This window comes from Stenella coeruleoalba (assembly GCF_951394435.1).
Source record: "Stenella coeruleoalba genome assembly, chromosome: 2".
NCBI lineage: Eukaryota > Metazoa > Chordata > Mammalia > Artiodactyla > Delphinidae > Stenella > Stenella coeruleoalba.
The window spans coordinates 25,202,145-25,221,855 of NC_137147.1; the positions used below are offsets into that span (position 1 = coordinate 25,202,145).

The following is a 19,711-nucleotide window of genomic DNA, read 5'->3' on the forward strand; positions in this document are numbered from 1 at the left end:
GCTGAGGCCTCGCCACCTGCCTGGGGCCCTGCAGGGGCCACCTCAGCGCACTCTTCCTCCGTGTCTAATTTCTACCCTCTTCTGTTTGACTACCCCACTGCTGCCATCATGATTTATCTTCTAGATATTTTTAAAATAAAATGTCATTGTACAGAAAAAAAAACCACACAAAGCTGAAGTGATGTTTCTAAAGATAAATCTGAGAGTTGCCTTGCAAGGTAGGTGTTACTGTCCTTATTCGACAGAGGAAACCTCCAGGACGTGAACCTGTCTGAGGCTCCCATTCTTGTCAGGGGCAGGTCTCGGCAAGTAAAGGGACCAGGTCTCTTGGAGGGATGAAAATGGATGAAAATTTGCTTCCAACAAACACATATCCGATACTAATTACACGACAGGCTGGACCAGGTGCTGGGACAGTGGGGAGTAAGACCGGTATAGCTCTCAGTGGGGGAAGCGGGCACGCTAGATTAACTGTGTAGATGAGGAATCATCACGGACTGGGTTAAGACTGCTGAACAAAAGGAATGCAGGGACTTCACTGGTGGTCCAGTGGTTGGCAATCGGTCTTGCAATGCAGGGGATGCCGGTTTGATTCCTGGTCAGGGAACTAAGATCCTACATGCCACGGGGCAACGAAGCCTGCAGGCCACAACTAGAGAGAAGCCCATTCGCTGCCACGAAAGATCCTGCGTGCCGCAACTAAGACCCGACGCAGCCAATAAATAAATAAATATTTTAAAAAAATAAAATATACGTTATTTAAAAAACTTAAAAAGAGGGCTTCCCTGGTGGCGCAGTGGTTGAGAGTCCGCCTGCCGAGGCAGGGGACACGGGTTCGTGCCCCGGTCTGGGAAGATCCCACATGTCTCGCAGCGGCTGGGCCCGTGAGCCATGGCCACTAAGCCTGCGCGTCCGGAGCCTGTGCTCCGCAACGGGAGTGGCCACAACAGTGAGAGGCCCGCGTACCGCAGAAAAAAAAAAAAAAAAAAAAAAAAGGGAGGGAAGATGATCCACAGACTCAGGTGTTTCTGAGAGATGAGAACTGAGGAGAGCCCATTGGATTTCATCGCATGGGACCGTTGGTGGCCCTGGGGCTGTCTGGGTGGGAGCCACGTGTGAGGGGTTGAGGAGTGAGAGGGAGGTGAGAATGTGGAGACAGCAAGCCAGACCTCTCTTCTGGAGTTCAGCTCGGACCAGTCCCGAGCGCCATCTAGAGCGCTTTAGCTCCACTCCATCGCTCTGGAGGGCCTTCCTTGCTCCCTTTCTCCTTCATGCACTTACTGCCACCACCTTCTCGGCACCCTAGGAGGCAGGTACGGTCAGTGTCTCCATATTTCCGATGGGGAGACAGGCTTGGCAAGGTGGAGGCATTTGTCCAAGGTCACGTTGCTAGGAGTGGTTGGGTGGCTGATTGCAAAGCCCCAGCTGATGAACCCGCTCCTTCCTGCAGATGCCCGGACCCCTGCCCCCACCCTCACCAGGCCCAGGCCCACCCCAGCACCCACCTTGTCCCTGTGTTCCATCTCCAGGGAAATATCCGAGGGAGACGTCTTCTCGCTCTGCTCCCCATAGATCAGCGAGGTCAGGCTGCCGGCCAGGAAGGGTAGTGGGGAGGTGGAAAAGGAGAAAGTTCTTAGGTGCCAGCCTTGCTCCCTGGGCTGAGGGCTGTGGTCCCCTCCTGCCCAGTAGCAGACACGCCTCAACGTGTTTGCTGAGCACACAGCTCTGGGCACAGACAGGTGGCCAATGCATCTTGGGAACCATGAGATCCAGAAAGGCTGAGATCGGAGAAAAAAGTGGCCTTGTGCCCAGAGGTGGCTGCTCTCCAAGTCACCCTAATGCAGGGAGGGCTAGAACACGGGCAGGGGTGGTAATAAGATGCCACCTGCTGACGAGACACCTGTGCAGTATGGGCACTGGTCACAGCAGCACATCCCCCGATGAAGCTAGCAGCTCACTCCCGACGCCCAGCCTCTCCTCACCTGTCGTTGTGTATCAGCAGAGCCAGGCGTCCGTAGTCCCATGCGGCTTTCCGGAGGAAGGAGTAAACCAAGACGATGACCTATAGGTCAGGAAAAGCAACATGGCGCAAGAGAGCTCACGGATGCCTTCCCCTCGACTGACCCCTGAATTCCCATGGGGAAGACTGTCCCTGAGGTCCCCAGGGGCTCCCCGCTAGGTGGCCAGCTCTGTCAGGGTGGGGGTCATGCCTTCTGCAACTCTAGATTCCCAGTGCCCGGCAGCATCCCAGCACAGAGTGGATGCTCAGAGTGGTTGAATAGAGGCGCTGGTGGCACGTTCAGAACAGTGGACAGAGCACTCGTTGAATAAATCAGGGGACAGATGGGAGGCTCAAGGGCACTGGCCAGGGGGACCTTTGGACAAGGGTGCAAGGAAGAGAATCAGGGATTCCACTGCTCCTGCAGCCTCCTCTTCTCCAAGGCCCACCCACCCTGAGCCTCCCTGGGCAGGACTGACATTCAGATAGTTCCCACCACTGTGGCTGGCATCCACGGACAGCTGGGGCCCCTTGTATCATTTGTGAAAGCTGGACCATCCACCCTGGGTGAGACCTCTCTGTCTGCCCACTGCACTGCCCAGAACTCACCACCCACAAGATAACGTTGAGGAACAGCACAGTGGGGATACCCCCAAAGGGCTGCCCCTGCAGGACAGTGCTCCGAGAGTGGAAGCAGTCGTCAGCCGAGAAGTTCCGGGACTTTTCCACCATATTCAGGTTACCCGGCGAGACAGTCATCCTGGGAGGCTCCCTGGTGAACAGAGGGGTTTCCAGGTCAAACATGAGGCCCCCCTCCCCCCCCATTATGCAACACGCAGAAGCCTGCCGGGGAGCTGGGAGGGGTGCGCTGAGCTTATAAATGGTCAAGGCAGGAGGCTCAGCCCTGAGATGGCATGCAGCCCTGTCCTTTAAGACAGGGGTCCCCAACCCCCTGGTGGGACATCACACAGCAGGGGGTGAACAGCGGGCCAGCGATTACAGCCGCTCCCTTCGCTTGCATTACCGCCTGAGCTCCGCCTCCTGTCAGATCGAGGGCAACATTAGATTCTCATAGGAGCAGGAGCCCTACTGTGAACTGCACATGCGAGGGATCTAGGTTGCGCGTTCCTCATGTGAATCTAACGCCTGATGATCTGAGGTGGAACTGAGGCGGTGACGCTAGCGCTGGGGGGCGGGTGCAAGTACAGATTATCATTAGCAGAGAGGTCTGACTGCACAGAGACCATAATAAATCAGTTGCTGGCAGACTCATATCAAAACCCTATCAGTGAGTGGCAAGTGACAATTAAGTTGCATCTTACAGAGCAGACTAGACATAAGCAACACACTTCGGGTGTCACTGTCTCCCATCACCCCCAGATGGGACCAGCTAGTTGCAGGAAAACAAGCTCAGGGCTCCCACTGATTCTGCATTATGCCGAGTTGTATAATTATTTCATTATATATTACAATGTAATAATAACAGAAATAAAGTGCACAATAAATGTAATGTGCTTGAATCATCCCAAAACCATGCCCTACCCCCGCCCCCAGTCCATGAAAAAATTGTCTTCCATGAAGCCGGTCCCGTGTGACAAATAGGCTGGGGACTGCTGCTGTAAGACACCACTTCCTCAAACCCAGGGCCAAGATGACAGAATAGCCCAGATTCCCCGGGAGAGTGTTTATTTTGTACCACTTGCTCCTTTTGCTAAAAGAGTTGTAAAATGCACAAAGCAGTCGTTCCAATGGGCCTTCCTACTTCTACCTTGGTGAAGCTTTTCTTGTATATAAATGAACAAGCCTCACAAAGGTCTCAGAGAGGAAAGGTTCAGTTTAGAGGATGGAACCACTGTATCACGGGGTGCCGCGCAGGTAGGGCCACGGATGATCATCTTTAACGTCTTACGATTCTCTCATCTAGTTTCCAAGAAAGGCAATAGCTCCCAAGACTAAGTAAGGAAAGGATACAGAGTGCCTGACACACAGCAATGACTCCCTGTTTCACCTAGAACTTGAACCGGGGAGATCAACACCTGTTCATGGTCGTGAGCCAATACAGTGAGTCAGAGACTCAGATGCTGAGCTCGTGGTCACGGGCATCCGTATTCTTCAGACCTGGGTAAGAGCAGAAAGTACGAGCAAAAGCTGGATGTGACCAGCAGCTGCTTGGACTTACCTGCAAGGTTGCTCTGATTTTAAAAGATCATTTGTTTGGGCTCCAGACTGCATCACACTCTAGAAATTATTCACTCCCATTCAAGAAAAGTAGGCTTGTTCATTCGACAAATATTTGGTGAACGACTGCTTTGTGCTAGACTAATGCTGGTGGTATATCAGTGAACGAGACAAAAAAATCCCTCCCTCGTGGGATTCTAGTGGGGAGAAGCAGTGCAGGGGTCAGGGTGAGATTAGGATTGTAAAGAGGGTGATTGCGGAAGGCTTCGCTGAGAGGATGACATCTGAGCGAAGACTTGAAGAGAGGGGAGCAGACCATGCAGCCGTGGGGGAAAGGCACTGCAGGCAGAGCAAAAGCCTGGGGGCGGTAGTAGTGGTGGTGCAAGCTTGCCTGGAGCAGAGGAAAAGCTAATGGGCCGGCGTGGCTGGACAGGGGAGAGTGAAGGGCATGGGGGGTACCTGAGCAAAGGAGTGACATGAAGTGACTCATGTTTTAAAGGGGTCACTTTGACCCTGGCACTGAGAATAAATGGGGGTGAGGGCAAGCAGAGAGGTCATTTGGGAGGACTCTGTGGCAACCCAGGCAAGAGATAGCGGTAGCCTCGGGCTTCCCTGGTGGCGCAGTGGTTGAGAGTCCGCCTGCCGATGCAGGGGACACGGGTTCGTGCTCTGGTCCGGGAGGATCCCACGTGCCGCGGAGCGGCTGGGCCCGTGAGCCATGGCAACTGAGCCTGCGCGTCCGGAGCCTGTGCTCCGCAACGGGAGAGACCACAGCAGTGAGATGCCCGCGTACCGCAAAAAAAAAAAAAAAGAGAGAGAGATAGTGGTAGCCTTGACTGCGATGAGAGCCGTGAGGTGGTCAGATTTTGGAAATATTTTGAAGGTGGAGCCAACCAGACTTGCTGATAGATTGAACGGGGAGCGTGAAAGAGAGGAATCCAGGATGACTAAGGCTTGTGGACTGAGCAACTGGAGGTGCTGCGATTGGATGAAAAAGACAGGAAGTGCTGGATGGGAAGTGCAGGACGGCGGGGGGACCGGGAGCTGGGTTGTGGACATGCCAGGCAGGTGGCTGGATATGCGTCTGCGGTTCAGAGGAGAGACTGGACACACAACATGGGAGTCGCCAGCATGGAGACAGATGACGGTTCGAGGCGTAGGACTGGATCACTGGAGTGGAGGGTGAGGGTCAAGTTCTGAGCCTTGGAATGCTGCTCTAATATATGCAAGTTGGTCAAATGAGGAGGAAGCAGAAAAAGAGACTGAGACGAGCAGGCAGTGAGGATGGAGGAACAGCAGGAAACGGTGCTGTCCTGGAAGCCAGGTAAAGAAAATGCTTCCCAGAGAAGGGAGGGGCCAGTTGTGCTGATGTGGTCAAGTAAGAGTAGAACTGAGGAGGAGCCACAGTTGAAGCAAGGTGGAGGTTATCGGTGGCCAGACTAGAAGAGCTGCAAGAGAGAATGATAGGAGAGGATTTGGAGCCAGCGGCGTCAGCAACTCTTTCGAAGAGCATGGAGAGGTGGAAGTGGTTAGGAAGGGAGAAATAGCTGCGCATGGTATGCTGATGGGAACGATCCAATAGAAAATAAAAATCTGGTGATGTAAGAGATGCAGAATCACTAGAGCAAAGCGAGGATGTAGGAGGGGTTGGGAACTAGTGCCCAAGGAGAGAAGCTGGCCTCTGCTGAGAGCTGAGGGCGGATAGCTGACCCGCGGTAGCAGGAGTACTGGTGGAGATTGTGGACGTGCTTTCCTTACAGTTTCTATTTTCTCAGTAAAAGAGGGAACAAGGTCTCAGGTGAGTGTGTGATGCTGGTGGTAGGCAGACATGGGCTGTTTGAGAACAGGAAGAAAGGTAGAAGCAGAAATCCAGAGGAGTGAATGGGTTAGGGGAATGTAGCAGGACTGACGGGCAGCTCTAGGGGCCCACTGAGGTTCACGGTCTTGAATTTCCAACAAGAGCAGCCAGACTTACTGTGCATTTCCCTCAACTGTATCCATCTATGTGCTTACAGGTGTGAAAGAGTCACACAGATAGTTTTAACCAGGGTGGAGGTTTTCCCAAGCAAGTATGAGAATGAAACAAGAGGATTGAAGGTGAAAGGGAGTAATTTTAATGACTGGCCGTGGAATTTAAGGCACGTAAGGAGAGAAATGAAACGTGAGAAGGGCAAGGAACAGTGAAAGCTGTTGGAGCTCCAGTGGGTAGAAGAATTTTTGAGTCCTAGAGGGTGTGAGGTGACAGACAGAAACTGGCTGTTGGAAAATGATCTGGGTGATGTTGAGATTAAGAAGGGATTGCAGTTATTGGTAGTGATAAGGTCTAGGGCATTTCCATGGAGTGAGAGGCTGAGTGTCAAAGAACCATGGGGCTAGACTGTTAGACAGATCATCTCTGTGGATATGTGGATACTGAAATCAGCAAGAATGAAGACAGGAGCAGTAGTGTCATGACATTGAGGCAGGAACTGAACTCTTCCAGGAAGGAGGGGTGTGACCCGGGTTGGGGGGAGTAGATGCCTATGACACAGAGGGGGAGCAGGACGTCTAGGCTGACACCCGTGGGTACAAGACGGGAGCTTTTGCAGGGAGGAGGGAAGAATAGTCTGAAAGTTACAAAGAAGAGCAAGAAAGACATCTCTCCCATCCCCAGATCCATGATATTGGGAGAGAAACAGAAACCACTTGCGGAGAGGGTGGTAAGGCTCCTCGGGAGTCTTGGGTTTCAGTTCCCAGTGAAAAGGTGATGCTCTGAGGATCTGGGGGGTGTTTCTGGGCACCGCGGGCTCTGGCACTGAATCCCAGTTCCAACTCCTACTTGCCAAGCGACCTGGAGCAAGCTCTTTATCCATGCCTCATTTACTCATCTGTAAAATGGGGATGGTGCTATCAGTTAGTACCCACTTCACAGTGCTGTTAAGAGGGACATGTGGACTAAGGTTTATCAGTCATGGAGAAAAATGCCTGGAACACAGGAAGTATCACATAGATATCTGTAAAATGAAAAGTGGACACAGAGTTCCAGGGGACACATTGGAATGGTTCTAGGTACTAGGGATGGTTGGGTGCTGGGGATGGAGAAGGGAATAAAGGTAAAGGGACTAGAGTACAGGAGACAAGAGGTGGCCCGGGAGTCTGGATTCCCTGTGCTAACTCACAAAAATAGGGGAAAAGGGCGTAATGAGATTAGTCCTGGAAAAAGGAAGGAGGACAACACCCGCCTCCGGATCAGCATCTGAGCAGGGAGCAGGGAGCCTCTTGCCTACCTTCTTAAGTTTCCCTACTTTCTGCTCCCCTCTCTTTCTGCCTAGGTTGCCCACAGTTTAATTATCCCAGGTCACTGGTTTCCACGCATATACACTGACATGTTTAGCCAAATGTAAAAGTGTAATAGTTTACGTTGAACACAGTACATTTTAACAGTAAGCCATCTGCCCGAGAGTCAGAGTAGCAGCGATGGCATTCCTGGGGTCTCCTGGCAGACGGAACAGGCATCTCAGCCATCCCAGGCTCTGGGTCAGCTGTGGCAGGAAGCTACAGTTCTGCCGGTGGCCACTCAGGGGAGCCCTTGTTGAGGAAGCAGGTGGAAAAAGGAGGGAGGTGCATCTGGTTAAGTCTGCAGGCCTTGGGAGAGACTTTTCCTACCTGAGTCAGTTCTCCAGCGAGAGTCCCAGTCAGGCCTGGAGGCCCCACTCAGCTACGGGGCTCAGCTACGGGGCTGCTGGAAAAGAGCAAACGCAGTGGAGAGTCCACGAGACTTAGGAACCCAGACTGTCTCTGCTGGAGGCATCATCCCTCAGGGCCCCTTTCATCATCTTTGAGCTTGGAATGCTCTTCCTTGATCATGTGTGTGTTTTGCCAATAGTTTTTTGCGGTCTTTTGCTTTTCTTTTCATTTTCTTTGTGGTGTCTTTTGAAGCCAAAGTTATAACCGAAGTTATAAATTTTGACAAAGTCCAATTTATCAAATTTTCTTTTATGGACCATGTTTTTGGTATTGTATCTAAGAAGTCTCTGCCTAACCCAAAGTCTTAAAGATTTTCTTCAATGTTTCTAAAAACCTTATAGTTTTAGCTCTTACAGTAAAGTTGATGATCCATTTTGAGTTATTTTGCATATGGTGTGAGGTAAGGGTCCAAGTTCATCTTTGGGCATGTGGCTATCCAGTTGCCCAGCACCTTAAAATGAGGGGAACAGGGGCTTCCCTGGTGGCGCAGTGGTTGGGAGTCTGCCTGCCGATGCAGGGGACACGGGTTCATGCCCCAGTCCGGGAAGATCCCACATACCGTGGAGCGGCTGGGCCCGTGAGCCATGGCCGCTGAGCCTGCGCGTCCGGAGACTGTGCTCCGCGACAGGAGAGGCCACAACAGTGAGAGGCCCGCGTACCGCAAAAAAAAAAAAAAATGAGAGGAACAATTCATAAGGCCCTCTCTTCAAGGCTGTCTGGGGACTGGAACCAAGGATGTGAAAGAGCTTTGGTGAGCTGCTGCACAGCCACAAGGACTTGGGACTGTTGCTATTATTTGGTTAACACTATGCATGATGAGGGCAGGGGAGGGGTCCTGGGCTGTGAAGAGCTCTGGCTTCCATCCGACTCTAAGGAGGTTTGAGTTCTGTATGCTGTTCTTTTCACTCATCAACTCCCACTCCCTCATTCTCTCTTATTCCAAAAGAACCACCCCGTCCTTCCTGACCTTTCACAAAGAAGAGCTGCACACTTACTATGGGCCAGGCCTCATGTCAGGATCTAGGGGCCTGGCAGACATGGTTCCCAGCTGCACGAGGCTCCCAGACTCACTGGGGAGACACACAAGCACACAAGGCACATGCCTCTGCACTCCAGCACACTCCCGTAGCCCAGGGGCCATGGGGAGGGCCCACCCTCAAGCAGTCACAGAAACCCTCTGTGGGCATGTGACCTCCAAGCTGAGACGTGAGGTGTCAGAATCAGCACAGTGCAGTGGGGAAGCATGGGCAGAGGGAACCGTATTGGCAAAGACCCAGAAGGGAGACAGAGCATGGAGGTTTGGGAAAGTGAAAATGATACTCGTAGCTCTAGTATAGGATGGATTGCTGGTCTGTTCTTTCATTTGTTCATTCATTCGCTCAATAAGAATCCATTGAGTGTCTACTCTTGCCAGGCCCTGTGGAGACCCTGGAGGTACAAACATGCCGTCCTCTTTAGGGAGTTCACAGCCTTTGGGATCCGGGGAGGGGAATGCTGTTGAGAGGCCTGGCCCAGGCTGCCATTCTGCCCAGGAGGACTCCAGCTACAAGGTCCCAGCCTCTAAGCTTGGAGTCGGGTGGAATCCAGCCAGCAAGGTTGTGTCAGGTGCAGGCTTTCAGCTCACCTGGCTGCCCAGCCTGAAGGGATGGTGAGGAAGGAAAGGAGAGAAGACAGCCTCACCCCCACCTCACCACCCTCCTCAGCAGCAAACAAAGCAGTAATGAGGAAGGCTGCTGCGTTGCCATGGAAACACAGAGCAGCACCCAGCCTTTTCTCCTCACCCCTAAACCATGCCTGGACCTTCCTTCTCTCTTCTTTCCGGAAGGAGAGCTTTCTGGAGGTGGAACTAGCTCTTGTGTGTGAAGAAGATGACAGAAAGCTTTCTGGAGACCAGAGTATCGGCCCTGGAAATAATAAAACTTGAAACTTGGAGGGTACTAAAGGAACACAGAGCAGGGACACCAACCTGCCTGGTGCAGGGGGTGTAAAGGAACTCCTCTCTTTGGGCATGAATTTCACAGCAGAGCACAGGGAGGCTGTTCAGAGCATCAGGGAAAAGTAGGCTCTCTGGACCCAGAGTGTCTGAGCTTAAGTCCCAGATCCACCCTTGCTAGCTGTGTGAGCATGGACAGTGACTTCACCTCTCTGAGCCTCAGTTTCCAAATCTGGAAAGTGGGGATAACAACAGTACTGCCTCTCAGGGTTATTGTGAAGATGAAGTAAGATAATTCACATAAAGCCCTTTACATGGTGCTTGGAAATACATGTGTTCAAAATTAGCCAGCACTGCCATCATTGTCATTAGCTTCTTTGTGAGATGGTAGTAAGGGGCCCGGACGGGACCATTCCTAGCATCCTTCCCCCTACTCTGCTCTGGAACAGGCAAAAGGAGAGATGCAGAGCATGCGAAGGACCTTACAATATCCTCCAACTGCAGCCTGGGGCTGGTGCTGCTTCTGCTCTTCCTGTACATGGAAAGCAAATGTCAGCCTTGCTTTTTGGGCCAAGGAGGGGGGATGGTGTTAAGGGTGATTGGTGAGTCAGGATTCTCAGGTCCCTTCAGTTGCACATCTTATCTGATAAGGTAGTGCGAGGCCTTCCTCCCTCCCGTTTCTGCCCCATCAGCCTCCTGCAGCACAAGCTGGAGGCTCAGCAGTCCCAGGCCTGGCCAAAGTTTTCCTCAGAAACTGGGCAAAGGCTTCAGAAAGAACTGGCTTTGCCCTTATTACTCCTCTGGTCCATCGTTCACTTCCAGGCTTCCAGACCTGGCCTGGTTTCAGCTACTGCCGTCCTAACTAGACAGGCCAGCACTTTGCTCCCCACTTCTCCTCCCCACTTGGCCATCTCAAGGCCAAGTCCAAATCCCAGAGTTTAGGTGGTTCAGGAAGCCCTAGAAGCGGCCAATCTTATTAACCCCTAACGCTTTGTTGAGCATTTATTATAGGAAAATATTTCCTATTGAAGTACTAGCTCATTTAATCCTCAGAAGTACCCTAGGGTACGAGAATCTCCCCTAGATGAAAAAGAAAATTAAGGCTCACAGAGGTTAAATAACTTGCCCAAAGTCACAGTGCTGGTAAGTGGCAGAGCTGGGCCTTGAACTGGGCAGTTCATAACCCTCTGCTCTGACACCTCCTAGACCCTCTGGGCCTCTGCTGGGCTGGCAGTGCTGGGCAGGAGTCAGAGGGAGGGGATGACCTCGCTCAAGCCCTAGTCCAGGGATAGAACCTTTCCCAGCCTCTCAGGGTGGTGCAGTGGAAGGTACTGTGGCCTGAGGGATCCCAGGGGAGCTGGGCTCTAGGCCACCTGTGTGACCTTGGGCAGCTGCCTTCCCTTCTCTGGGCTGGGGTTTTCATAGGAGGCTTCCGAGGTCCAGGCTGGAGCCAGGATTCCAGGTGTCCCAGAGACAGCCTACAGCCACACGGCCTGCATTCCCGGCACTGGCCAGAGCTGACTCTGCTCCACCATCCCCATGAGCTCTCAGGAACTGGTCCATAGGGCCCGCATTTTGATTTGGAGAAGCAAATCACTGTAGTCACAAGCCACGTCCTAGGAGAAGCTGTGGGCGGGAAGTCACCCCGATCCCCCCCCAGGTCTCCCCCCCCACAGAGTACACAAAGCTATAGCACCTGTCCTGCACCCCCTGCCATCTGGCCTTCTCAGTCTCTTCAATAATTCATCACCTCTTGTTAACAACAAGAAAGATTATTCCCCATGGTTCTGGACCTTAAAAAAATAGCGTTCCTGGCCATGGGCACCCCTCCCATCTCCCTTTCCTCTCTGGGTCTTTCCTTAAATCCCCTTTGCATGCCCTCTGCTCTCAGATCTGCTCCCACCCCCAAGCTTTCCAGGACAAAAGCTCAGGGGCTCAGGTTCACTCTCACCACTAGGGGGCAGTGGCTTTGAGCACAGGGAGGAGGGGAAGCGGGTGTAACCGCCATGAGGTTCTGGTTAATGTCTTTCCCCACCCGCCACGCAAGCTGGCCATGACTCTTCCCCAAGTGTCAGTAAGCCCTTCCTTGCTCTAAACTGCTCTTGGGTCTCCTCATATCTTCACAGGATGGTTTGTCCAACTTTACACATGAAGAGACTGGGTCACCAGCAGGTGAAGACATCTACCTAAGGCTGGGAAAAGTGGTAGATTTGGGATCAGAACTTGGGTTTTCTGGTTCCCCATTCAGCACTCTTGGGCTTGGACCAGTGATCCTCAGCCTGGGGTTGGGGACACTGGAATTACCTGGAAGGTGTTTAGTAGATCCAGATACTCATGCCCCACTCCAGACTTTAGGAATGAGAATCTCCAGTCAATTCTTATATACAGCCAAGAAAGAGAAACACCAGCTTAAGATTTCTAGGGTTATTTGCATCTAGATAAGGAGTTCTTGAAGATCCCAAAGGTTTTCTGACACCCCCTAAATAAGCAGGGAGGATGAGGAGATTTGGGAATAAAGGATGGAAGCTCAGTGGCCCCTTAAATCGTGCCACCGTGGGGCAGCTCATGAGACCGGTCCTTATATTCCTCTCTCCGGAGAGCTCCCCTCCCCTTCATTTTGAGTCTGCGGAAAGTTGGCTGGAAATCTAGAGGCCCACACCACTTCTTCACTTGAATCCCCAAACTCTTGCATTTCTCCCTATGTCAGAGATCGATGGCCTGGCCACTTCTTCACGGCGCACCATGCCTGCCGTCTGTCCTGCCCCCATATCTATCAGGGCTGCTCTTCCTGCCCTGACTGAGCTTGAGCCACTTCTTCCTGGCCTTGGCTGGAGTCTTGGTCGCAGCAGCCTTACAGCCCCTGGGTCCAGCTCAAAGCCTTCCTCCAGTGAGCAGCCCGGTCTGTACCTTGTCCCCACCCTCTTTTCACAGCCGGCCTTTGCTGCCACCACCTGGCACAATTCTCCTGGTTTTCCGTGCACAAGAGTGGCCAGTTCCCTGACAAATCTGTGGGCTTTTTTTTTTGCGGTACGCGGGCCTCTCACTGTTGTGGCCTCTCCCGTTGCGGAGCACAGGCTCCGGACGCACAGGCTCAGCGGCCGTGGCTCACGGGCCCAGCCGCTCCGCGGCATGTGGGATCTTCCCGGACCGGGGCACGAACCCGTGTCCCCCGCATCGGCAGGCGGACTCTCAACCACTGCGCCACCAGGGAAGCTCTCTGTGGGCTTCTTGATGGCAGGGCCTATGTCATTGCGGTTCCCCCACCATGACCAACATTTATAGGGCTCAAGGAAATAGACGGGTCTTTATCCAGGGCCACATTTGGGGCAGGAAATAAAATGTGGGTGATTTGCATATGCTTGCATAGTGTGCAGAGAGTACCTGAGTCATTCATTTTCACCTCTCCACAGCACATAGTTGGTTAACAAGTCTTGCGCCTCATGTCACAGCATAGAGGAAAGGGAACGTATGATTTGGGGTCAGGAGATCGGGTGTGGATCTGGCTCTATTATTTGCTAACTCTTACTTAACACCTTGCTGCTCAGTTTTCTCTTTTATAAAATGGACATAATTATGTCCATCCTGCCTATACCAGGGTGCTATGAAGATTGCTTAAAGGAGATAATAAGTGGAGACATTTTTATAAACTATAAGTACCCCAAATATGGGTGGCTGCCTCTGCTATCCTCTTCCTAGGATTGAGGATAGCCCCTAAATGATCCCCTCCATCACCCTTGTGGCCAGCCCCAGCACGGGGTGAGCGGGTTGGTGTTCCATTTTGCGATCACGCCAGCTAAAATCAGAAAGGCACTCAGCACCACGGACAGCGCCACATAGAGCAACTCACTTCCGCTGCTGCTTCTCTGTGCCAGGGCTCTGTGGGCAGTGCTTGCTGATACCCCTGGCCCAATAACGAGAAGGCCAGGTAACAGCTACTGAATGAGCTCTACGTGCCAGGCACTGTGCCAAGTCTCCTGATGCATCATCTGGGTTAACAAACCTATCAGATCGCCCGTTGGATACGGTCGATGGCCTTCGGCATCCATCCCCACCTCTTTCTAGTGCGCCTTCCTCTACTGCAGAAGCTGGAAAGCTGAAAACTACATTTAAAACACCCCTTTGCAGCTGGGGTTCTGAATACAGATCAGGTTCAGTCGATGAGATGCACTGGAGATAGGTTTATAAGGCAGAAGTGGGGCGGAGGCCATCTTCTTGCTGTTCTTGCTGTGCTCAGCTGACAAGCAATGTTGAGGAGGGGAAGGAGCTGTCTGCAGGAGATCAATGCCCAGTCTTTGGCTCCCAGGGAAGGGAGGGCAAGAAGAAACTGCGGTGCAGGCTGCAGAGGCTCCCTGGTCCTGGCTTGCAGGTGAGAGGATGTGAATTCCTGGCTCCAGTAGTCCCATCCTGGCTGTGGCTGAGGAGCAGTTTGGCTAGTGGGTCAGTTCTGTTCTGTTTTAAAGACTCAGGTTCTAACTCTTCTGGTGATTTTATGAGCATGTAATTCTCTGGTTTAAATTCTATTTGCTTAAAGTTCTTGAAGTGGTTTTTGCTTCCTGTACTAACAACAGGTAGGTACTATTATTATCCCATCTTGGGCACAGAGAATCTCAGGCACAGAGAGGTTAAGTGACCAGCCTAGTTCAGGCAGCCAGTGAGCAGTGGGACCTGAGCCCAGGACATCCACCTACCCAGCCCCCTCCTAATCATTTTGCTGTGCGCCACTCCCAAGGCAGAGAACACCAGCAAACATCCCAGCAAACAGGAATAAAGCCCCCAGGCTAAATACAGAAGCTAAATGGAGAAAAGAAAAAGATGACAAAGAATTCTGGAAACGAACTCCAGGCCTGAGTGGACACAGCTCACGACAAATCCTCAGAAGAAGAAGGGGAAGGAGACGACACAGATGCTTGTGAAGGGCCAGGCATGGCACTGGTGCCTTCGTATGTTTATCTCACTGACCATCACTCACACCTCACGAGCAAGCTAAGAGGTAGCAGCCTAAAATGTAGGTACCATCAGTATCCCCATTTTAAAGGTAGAGAAACTGAGGCTCAGAGAGCTCAAGTAATGGGCCTAAAGCTACACAGCTGGAGAGAGACAGAGGCAGGATTGCAATCTAAGGGTCTGGTTCTACTACATCATGTGATCTCTGAAGGCACAACTGGGGAGAGAGCTGCTTTGCCCATTCCAGGAGGGCCGTATTCCTGGGGTACAGGAAGACAGGCCCCCCCCCCCACATCTGTACTACATCCAAGGGACTCTCCACTAACAGGGAGGAAAGGCTGCGGTGGGCAGAGGGAGCTGCAGCACAGTCAGGGGAGATGGTAGCCATTTGGACCCAGGATGGAGGCTGAGTGCGCCGACTTCCCCCTCACCCGTCTTACCTCTGGGACCTCCATAGGAGGCCCTCTTCTTGCTGGGAAGGTTCCTTCCCTTGCCCACCAGACCCTGCACCCCAACCCAGGGCTCATGCCTTTTTGCCTATGGCCCCCAAGTCGGTGAGCAGCCATGATCATGTCCAAATGGGGCTGGGGGCAGGGGCGAGGCAGTGGTGGGGATGTGTTCGACACCAGCCCCTGGGAGCTGGGCAGTGACAGGGGGACACTGGGAGATGGAGGGGCAACTGCCTACTTGTGCCAAAAAGACGAAGTAGGAAGTAAAAACAGGATATAATGATGTTAAACTAGATGATTTCAATTCTAAACGAAAGGCGGGGGATGGGGGGAGAATAAAAAACCAAAATAATGCCTGTAGAAAAAAAGACCAGTTATCCCTGGGTGGTGAGACTATGTTCTTTCACTGGTCTTTAAAAAATTTTTCTGAATTTGAAAAACTATTGAATATGAGCATGAATTATTATTTATAATTAGAAAAAATCATATGTTAAAAGGCAGGCTTGATATTTCTAAGCCTACCTGCAATCAGCTTCCCTTCAGCCTTCGGCATCAAACCCTTCTTCTTCCCCCCCTCAAGTGTCCACATTTTGACCAGCTGCCACTCAAGCTTGTCAGGGGGGTCAAGGGGGTAGTGCGGGGGGCAGGGGCCTGGCCCTCGGGGTGATAAGCGGTCCAGGGGTTCCTGTGCAGGCTGCCTGCTCAGAAAGAAGACTCAAGGCCTGAATCTGAGGCCGCCTTCTCCTCCCTCCAACCGCAGGGCCTGGCTTGGCCAGGCGCAGGAAGGTCAAGGCTTGACCGTGCACCACGTGGGCCAAGGGAGCCGCCAGGCCCCTGGGGGTCAGCCTGGAAGCCGAGGCAGCTCAGTAGCTCCTCTGGCAGCTGCGGTGCTGACCGCAGTGTGAAGACCCAGGTGCAGTGATCAGGGAGGGGGCTCCGTGGCTCCCCAGCCCAGTTCTCACCTGGGCAGGCGGGGGCCAGCCTGCCCTGCCCCCTGCTCAGCCCCTCCCTTCTTCCCCAGCCCACCCCAATCAATCAGTGGAAGATGGGGACCACTTGGCGGATGGTCTGAACCTAGATTCCCATGGGGAAGGGAACAAAAGAGACACAGGAGCCTCCTGGGCTGGGCCTGACCTCTGGGCTGTCTCTGAGGTGCCCGACAGGCTCTGGTGCACACTCCCTTCCAGGTTATGAAGTGTGTTTACAGCCATCATCCCACCTGACCCCCAACAGCCCTGTGGGGGCAGGAGTGATGACTGTCCCCATCTTACCAATGAGGATGCTGAGGCCCAGAGAGGGTGAGGAGCCTGCCCAGGGTCACACAGCCAGCAGTGGTAAAGCAGATGCAGGTGGGAGTCTGAAGCCAGCGCCTGAGCTTTTCCACAGCTCACTGCTCCTTCTGACATCTGAGCTCTTGACTCCTGGCCTGCTCCAGGGGGAGGACCCCTTGGCCCCAGGGACTCCTCCAGTCTTAACTCCCCCCTCTCCCTCTAAGAAGCCTCAGTTCCAGCAGATGGGTAGACCCCTGTCCCTCAAAGGCCTTGGCTTTCTCTGCCCACTCCATTCTTCCGCTTTGTGGAAAGGCCTCGTGAGCCTCCCCACGACAGGACGCTCCACTGTCAAGCCAGCTCAGCTCCGCTTCCTCCAGGCACCCTGGGTCTCAGCAATTTCATCCTCCCCTCAACTCTTAGAGCCCTCACTTATCCTTTCTAGAGTTCTCTAAGGGTAGTAGGTGCTAAAGAGAATGAGATGTGTCTCTCGCTTTGCCAACCTCATTCTAGAAGGGACGTGACAAAGGCCTTGCTTGGCTAAGAGGCATTATAATATATAGTGTGTAAAAAGGGCTGCCACAGGGGCAGGACTCGCCGTGAGGGGAGCTGAGCCCAATCTGGAGTGTCTAGGGACCCTTCCAGGATCAGGGGAGCCTAAGTTGTCCTGCAGGTCATGATGGACTCTGTTGGAAGGGCTCTCTGTAGCTCTCCTTAACTTGGCCAACAACGTCTGCCTATGGCTCTAGCTTCGTCTCACCCAACTCTCCCCTCATTTCCAACCCCTGGCCCCTCTGTCTGTCCCTCAATGCCTGTAGCATGCCACCTTCCCTCTTGCCACAGGGCCTCTGCACATGCTCGCCCTCCTACCTGGAATGTTCCCCTTCCCATGAGTTAACTCGTTCTCCCACTAGCTGATCTCAGCTCAATTTTTGCTTCCTTAGGGAAGAACTCCAGACCAGGTCAAGCCCACACATTCCATCCTGGGAGACAGACATAGGGGGCATTTAGATGTGGGTCCCTAGGGAGAGCTAGACTCCTTGGGTCCAAATCCTGCCTCTGCTGTTTACTAGCTTCATGTCTTTAGGTGAGTGTCTTAACCTCCCGGGCCTCAGTTTCCTTATTTGTAAAATGAGAATGTTAATAGCATCTACCTTACTGGGTGGATGTGAGGAGTACATGAACCAATTCACGTGAAACACTCAGAACAGTGCCTAGCACATAGCCATGGCTCAACACAGTGAAGTGTTATTTCCTTGTGAGTACCTAGTACCTCTGATTTTATTTATGGGATGACACAGCAAATGGCTGACTCCCCCAGTGGATGGAAAGCTCCTTGACGACACAGCCCAGGGCTGGATTTGCTCATTATTTTCTCTGCTGTGCTGGGTAGAGCACAGTGCTTTACAAATATTTGTTGAAGAAAGGGACGATTGGCAGTGGGGCTAGGGCGGGTCTCATTTGGCCCCAGGATCTCAAACTCAAGAGTGTTTTGGCTGGAGAGGCTCTTACAAATCCTCTAACCTAAGCCCCTCCTTCCCCAGATGAGCGAAGGTTGCTGCTGGCTAACATTTCCCTGGCTTCCAGTCTCACAGGTCTCCTGCCCAACTCCCTCTCCCCCTGCGTTCTGCTCACTCAGTGGATTGAGGGCATGGTGAAATCTTGGACTGAGGCATCCATTTCTGTCGATTTAGGGGGAAAAAAGTGACACATCGTCTCATATCTGAGGGTTGTGGAAAAAAATACATGCCCACCACAGCCTTGTGAAGCTGCAGGCTTCCATTCAACCTGAGTTATTGCCGTAATTCCCGTCTCCGTGGTAACAAGGCCAGACTAAGCCTTCAGCTAGCGGAGACTGGGCAAAAGGCTTGTCTGCAGCAAGACCCCATCCCCCAGCCTATGATGCCAGCAGTGTTGTTCTCTCTTCAGCCTCTTCCCTGATGGATTCCTCTGCAGGAGTCCTGAGTGGACTGAGAGAGGAGGGCAGGGGAGATGCAGCCACAGCAGAGGCCCCAGTCCATCCCCAAGTCAGCCCCAGTTAGAGCCGGGATGAAGGCGCCTGCAGCAGAAGCAAATAGACTGGATGCTACTGGGTGCTGTCCTACCCCAGCTGTGTCTGCTGCCACATGGGCTCTGGTGGTTGGTGCCACATGCTGGGGGAGACAGAGAGACCCAAGGCTCTGCAGCCGGGAGGCTGAGCCCTAGTCCATGCAGACCAACCAGCTGTTGATGACTCGCTGGTGTGCAGACAGAGCCAGCCTTAATTGAACACCTGCTCTGTGCCCGGCACTGGACTAGGAAGTGGGGAGGAAAGATACATAGCAGACGGCCCTGCCCTCAGTGAGCTCACAGTCAGGCCAGAGCACACAATCAGAACAAAGAGGGACAGGTGCTCTGTTCAGTGAAGAAAGCAAGATGCAGATGCCATCTCCCATGCACCTGCCTGCGTCTGGACTTTCTCCAGAAGGAGACTCAAGGAACTCTTGACAGTGGTTGTCTCCTGGGAGAGGAATGCCACCTGGGGGGTGGAGGCCGAGGCAGGGAGAGGAAGGCTTTCTTTTCATGATATTTTCATTTTAATTTTTGGATTTTGTACTAAGTTCACATCTAACCAAATTAAACCAAAAAAAGCAAAACAAAGATGAAAAGCACCACATGACAGGTACTACAATAGGGTGTGAACTTTGTGCTGGGCTCGGGGAGGAGGAACCGGCAGCTCTGACATCAAGGGACTCAGAGTTCTCATCTGCAAGGGGTGTGTGTGTGTATCTGTGTGGGTCTGTCTCTGTACCTGTGTGTTTGGGATGTGTGGACCTACTGGGTTGAATAGTGTCCCTCCAAAGTTCATGTCCACCTGGAACCACAGAATATGACCTTATTTATGTAACTGTATATGGTGATGGATGTTAACCGGATGCTAACTGGACTTACTGTGGTGATCATTTTGCAATATAAGCAAATATCCGATCATTATGTAGTATATCTGAAACTCACGTAATGTTATCAATTATACCTCAACAACTGGGGCTTCCCTGGTGGCTCAGTGGTTAAGAATCCGCCTGCCAATGCAGGGGACACGGGTTCGAGCCCTGGTCCGAGAAGATCCCACATGCCGCAGAGCCACTAAGCCCATGCACCACAACTACTGAGCCCGAGCTCTAGAGCCCGCAAGCCACAACTACTGAAGCCCGCGGTGAGACAACTACTGAAGCCC

At 52.6% G+C, this 19,711-nt stretch overlaps 1 protein-coding gene across 7 annotated transcripts in view; it reads right to left on the bottom strand.

Moving 5' to 3' along the window:
* TMEM63C (transmembrane protein 63C) overlaps positions 1 to 19,711 on the bottom strand; it is a 71,375-nt gene that overhangs the window by 31,276 nt on the left and 20,388 nt on the right. For 4 of the 7 annotated variants that reach the window (XM_079915058.1, XM_079915061.1, XM_079915055.1 and 1 more), the window contains exons 3-7: positions 7,823 to 7,898; positions 4,036 to 4,117; positions 2,609 to 2,771; positions 1,983 to 2,062; positions 1,506 to 1,587 (exon numbers count right to left, since the gene is read on the bottom strand). In XM_079915058.1, the coding sequence (XP_079771184.1) occupies positions 1,506 to 1,587; positions 1,983 to 2,062; positions 2,609 to 2,771; positions 4,036 to 4,043 (333 nt within the window). In that variant the 5' untranslated portion in view covers positions 4,044 to 4,117; positions 7,823 to 7,898. The remainder of the gene's footprint in view (positions 1 to 1,505; positions 1,588 to 1,982; positions 2,063 to 2,608; positions 2,772 to 4,035; positions 4,118 to 7,822; positions 7,899 to 19,711) is intronic. The other 3 variants (XM_079915057.1, XM_079915059.1, XM_079915060.1) reach the window with 3 other exon arrangements.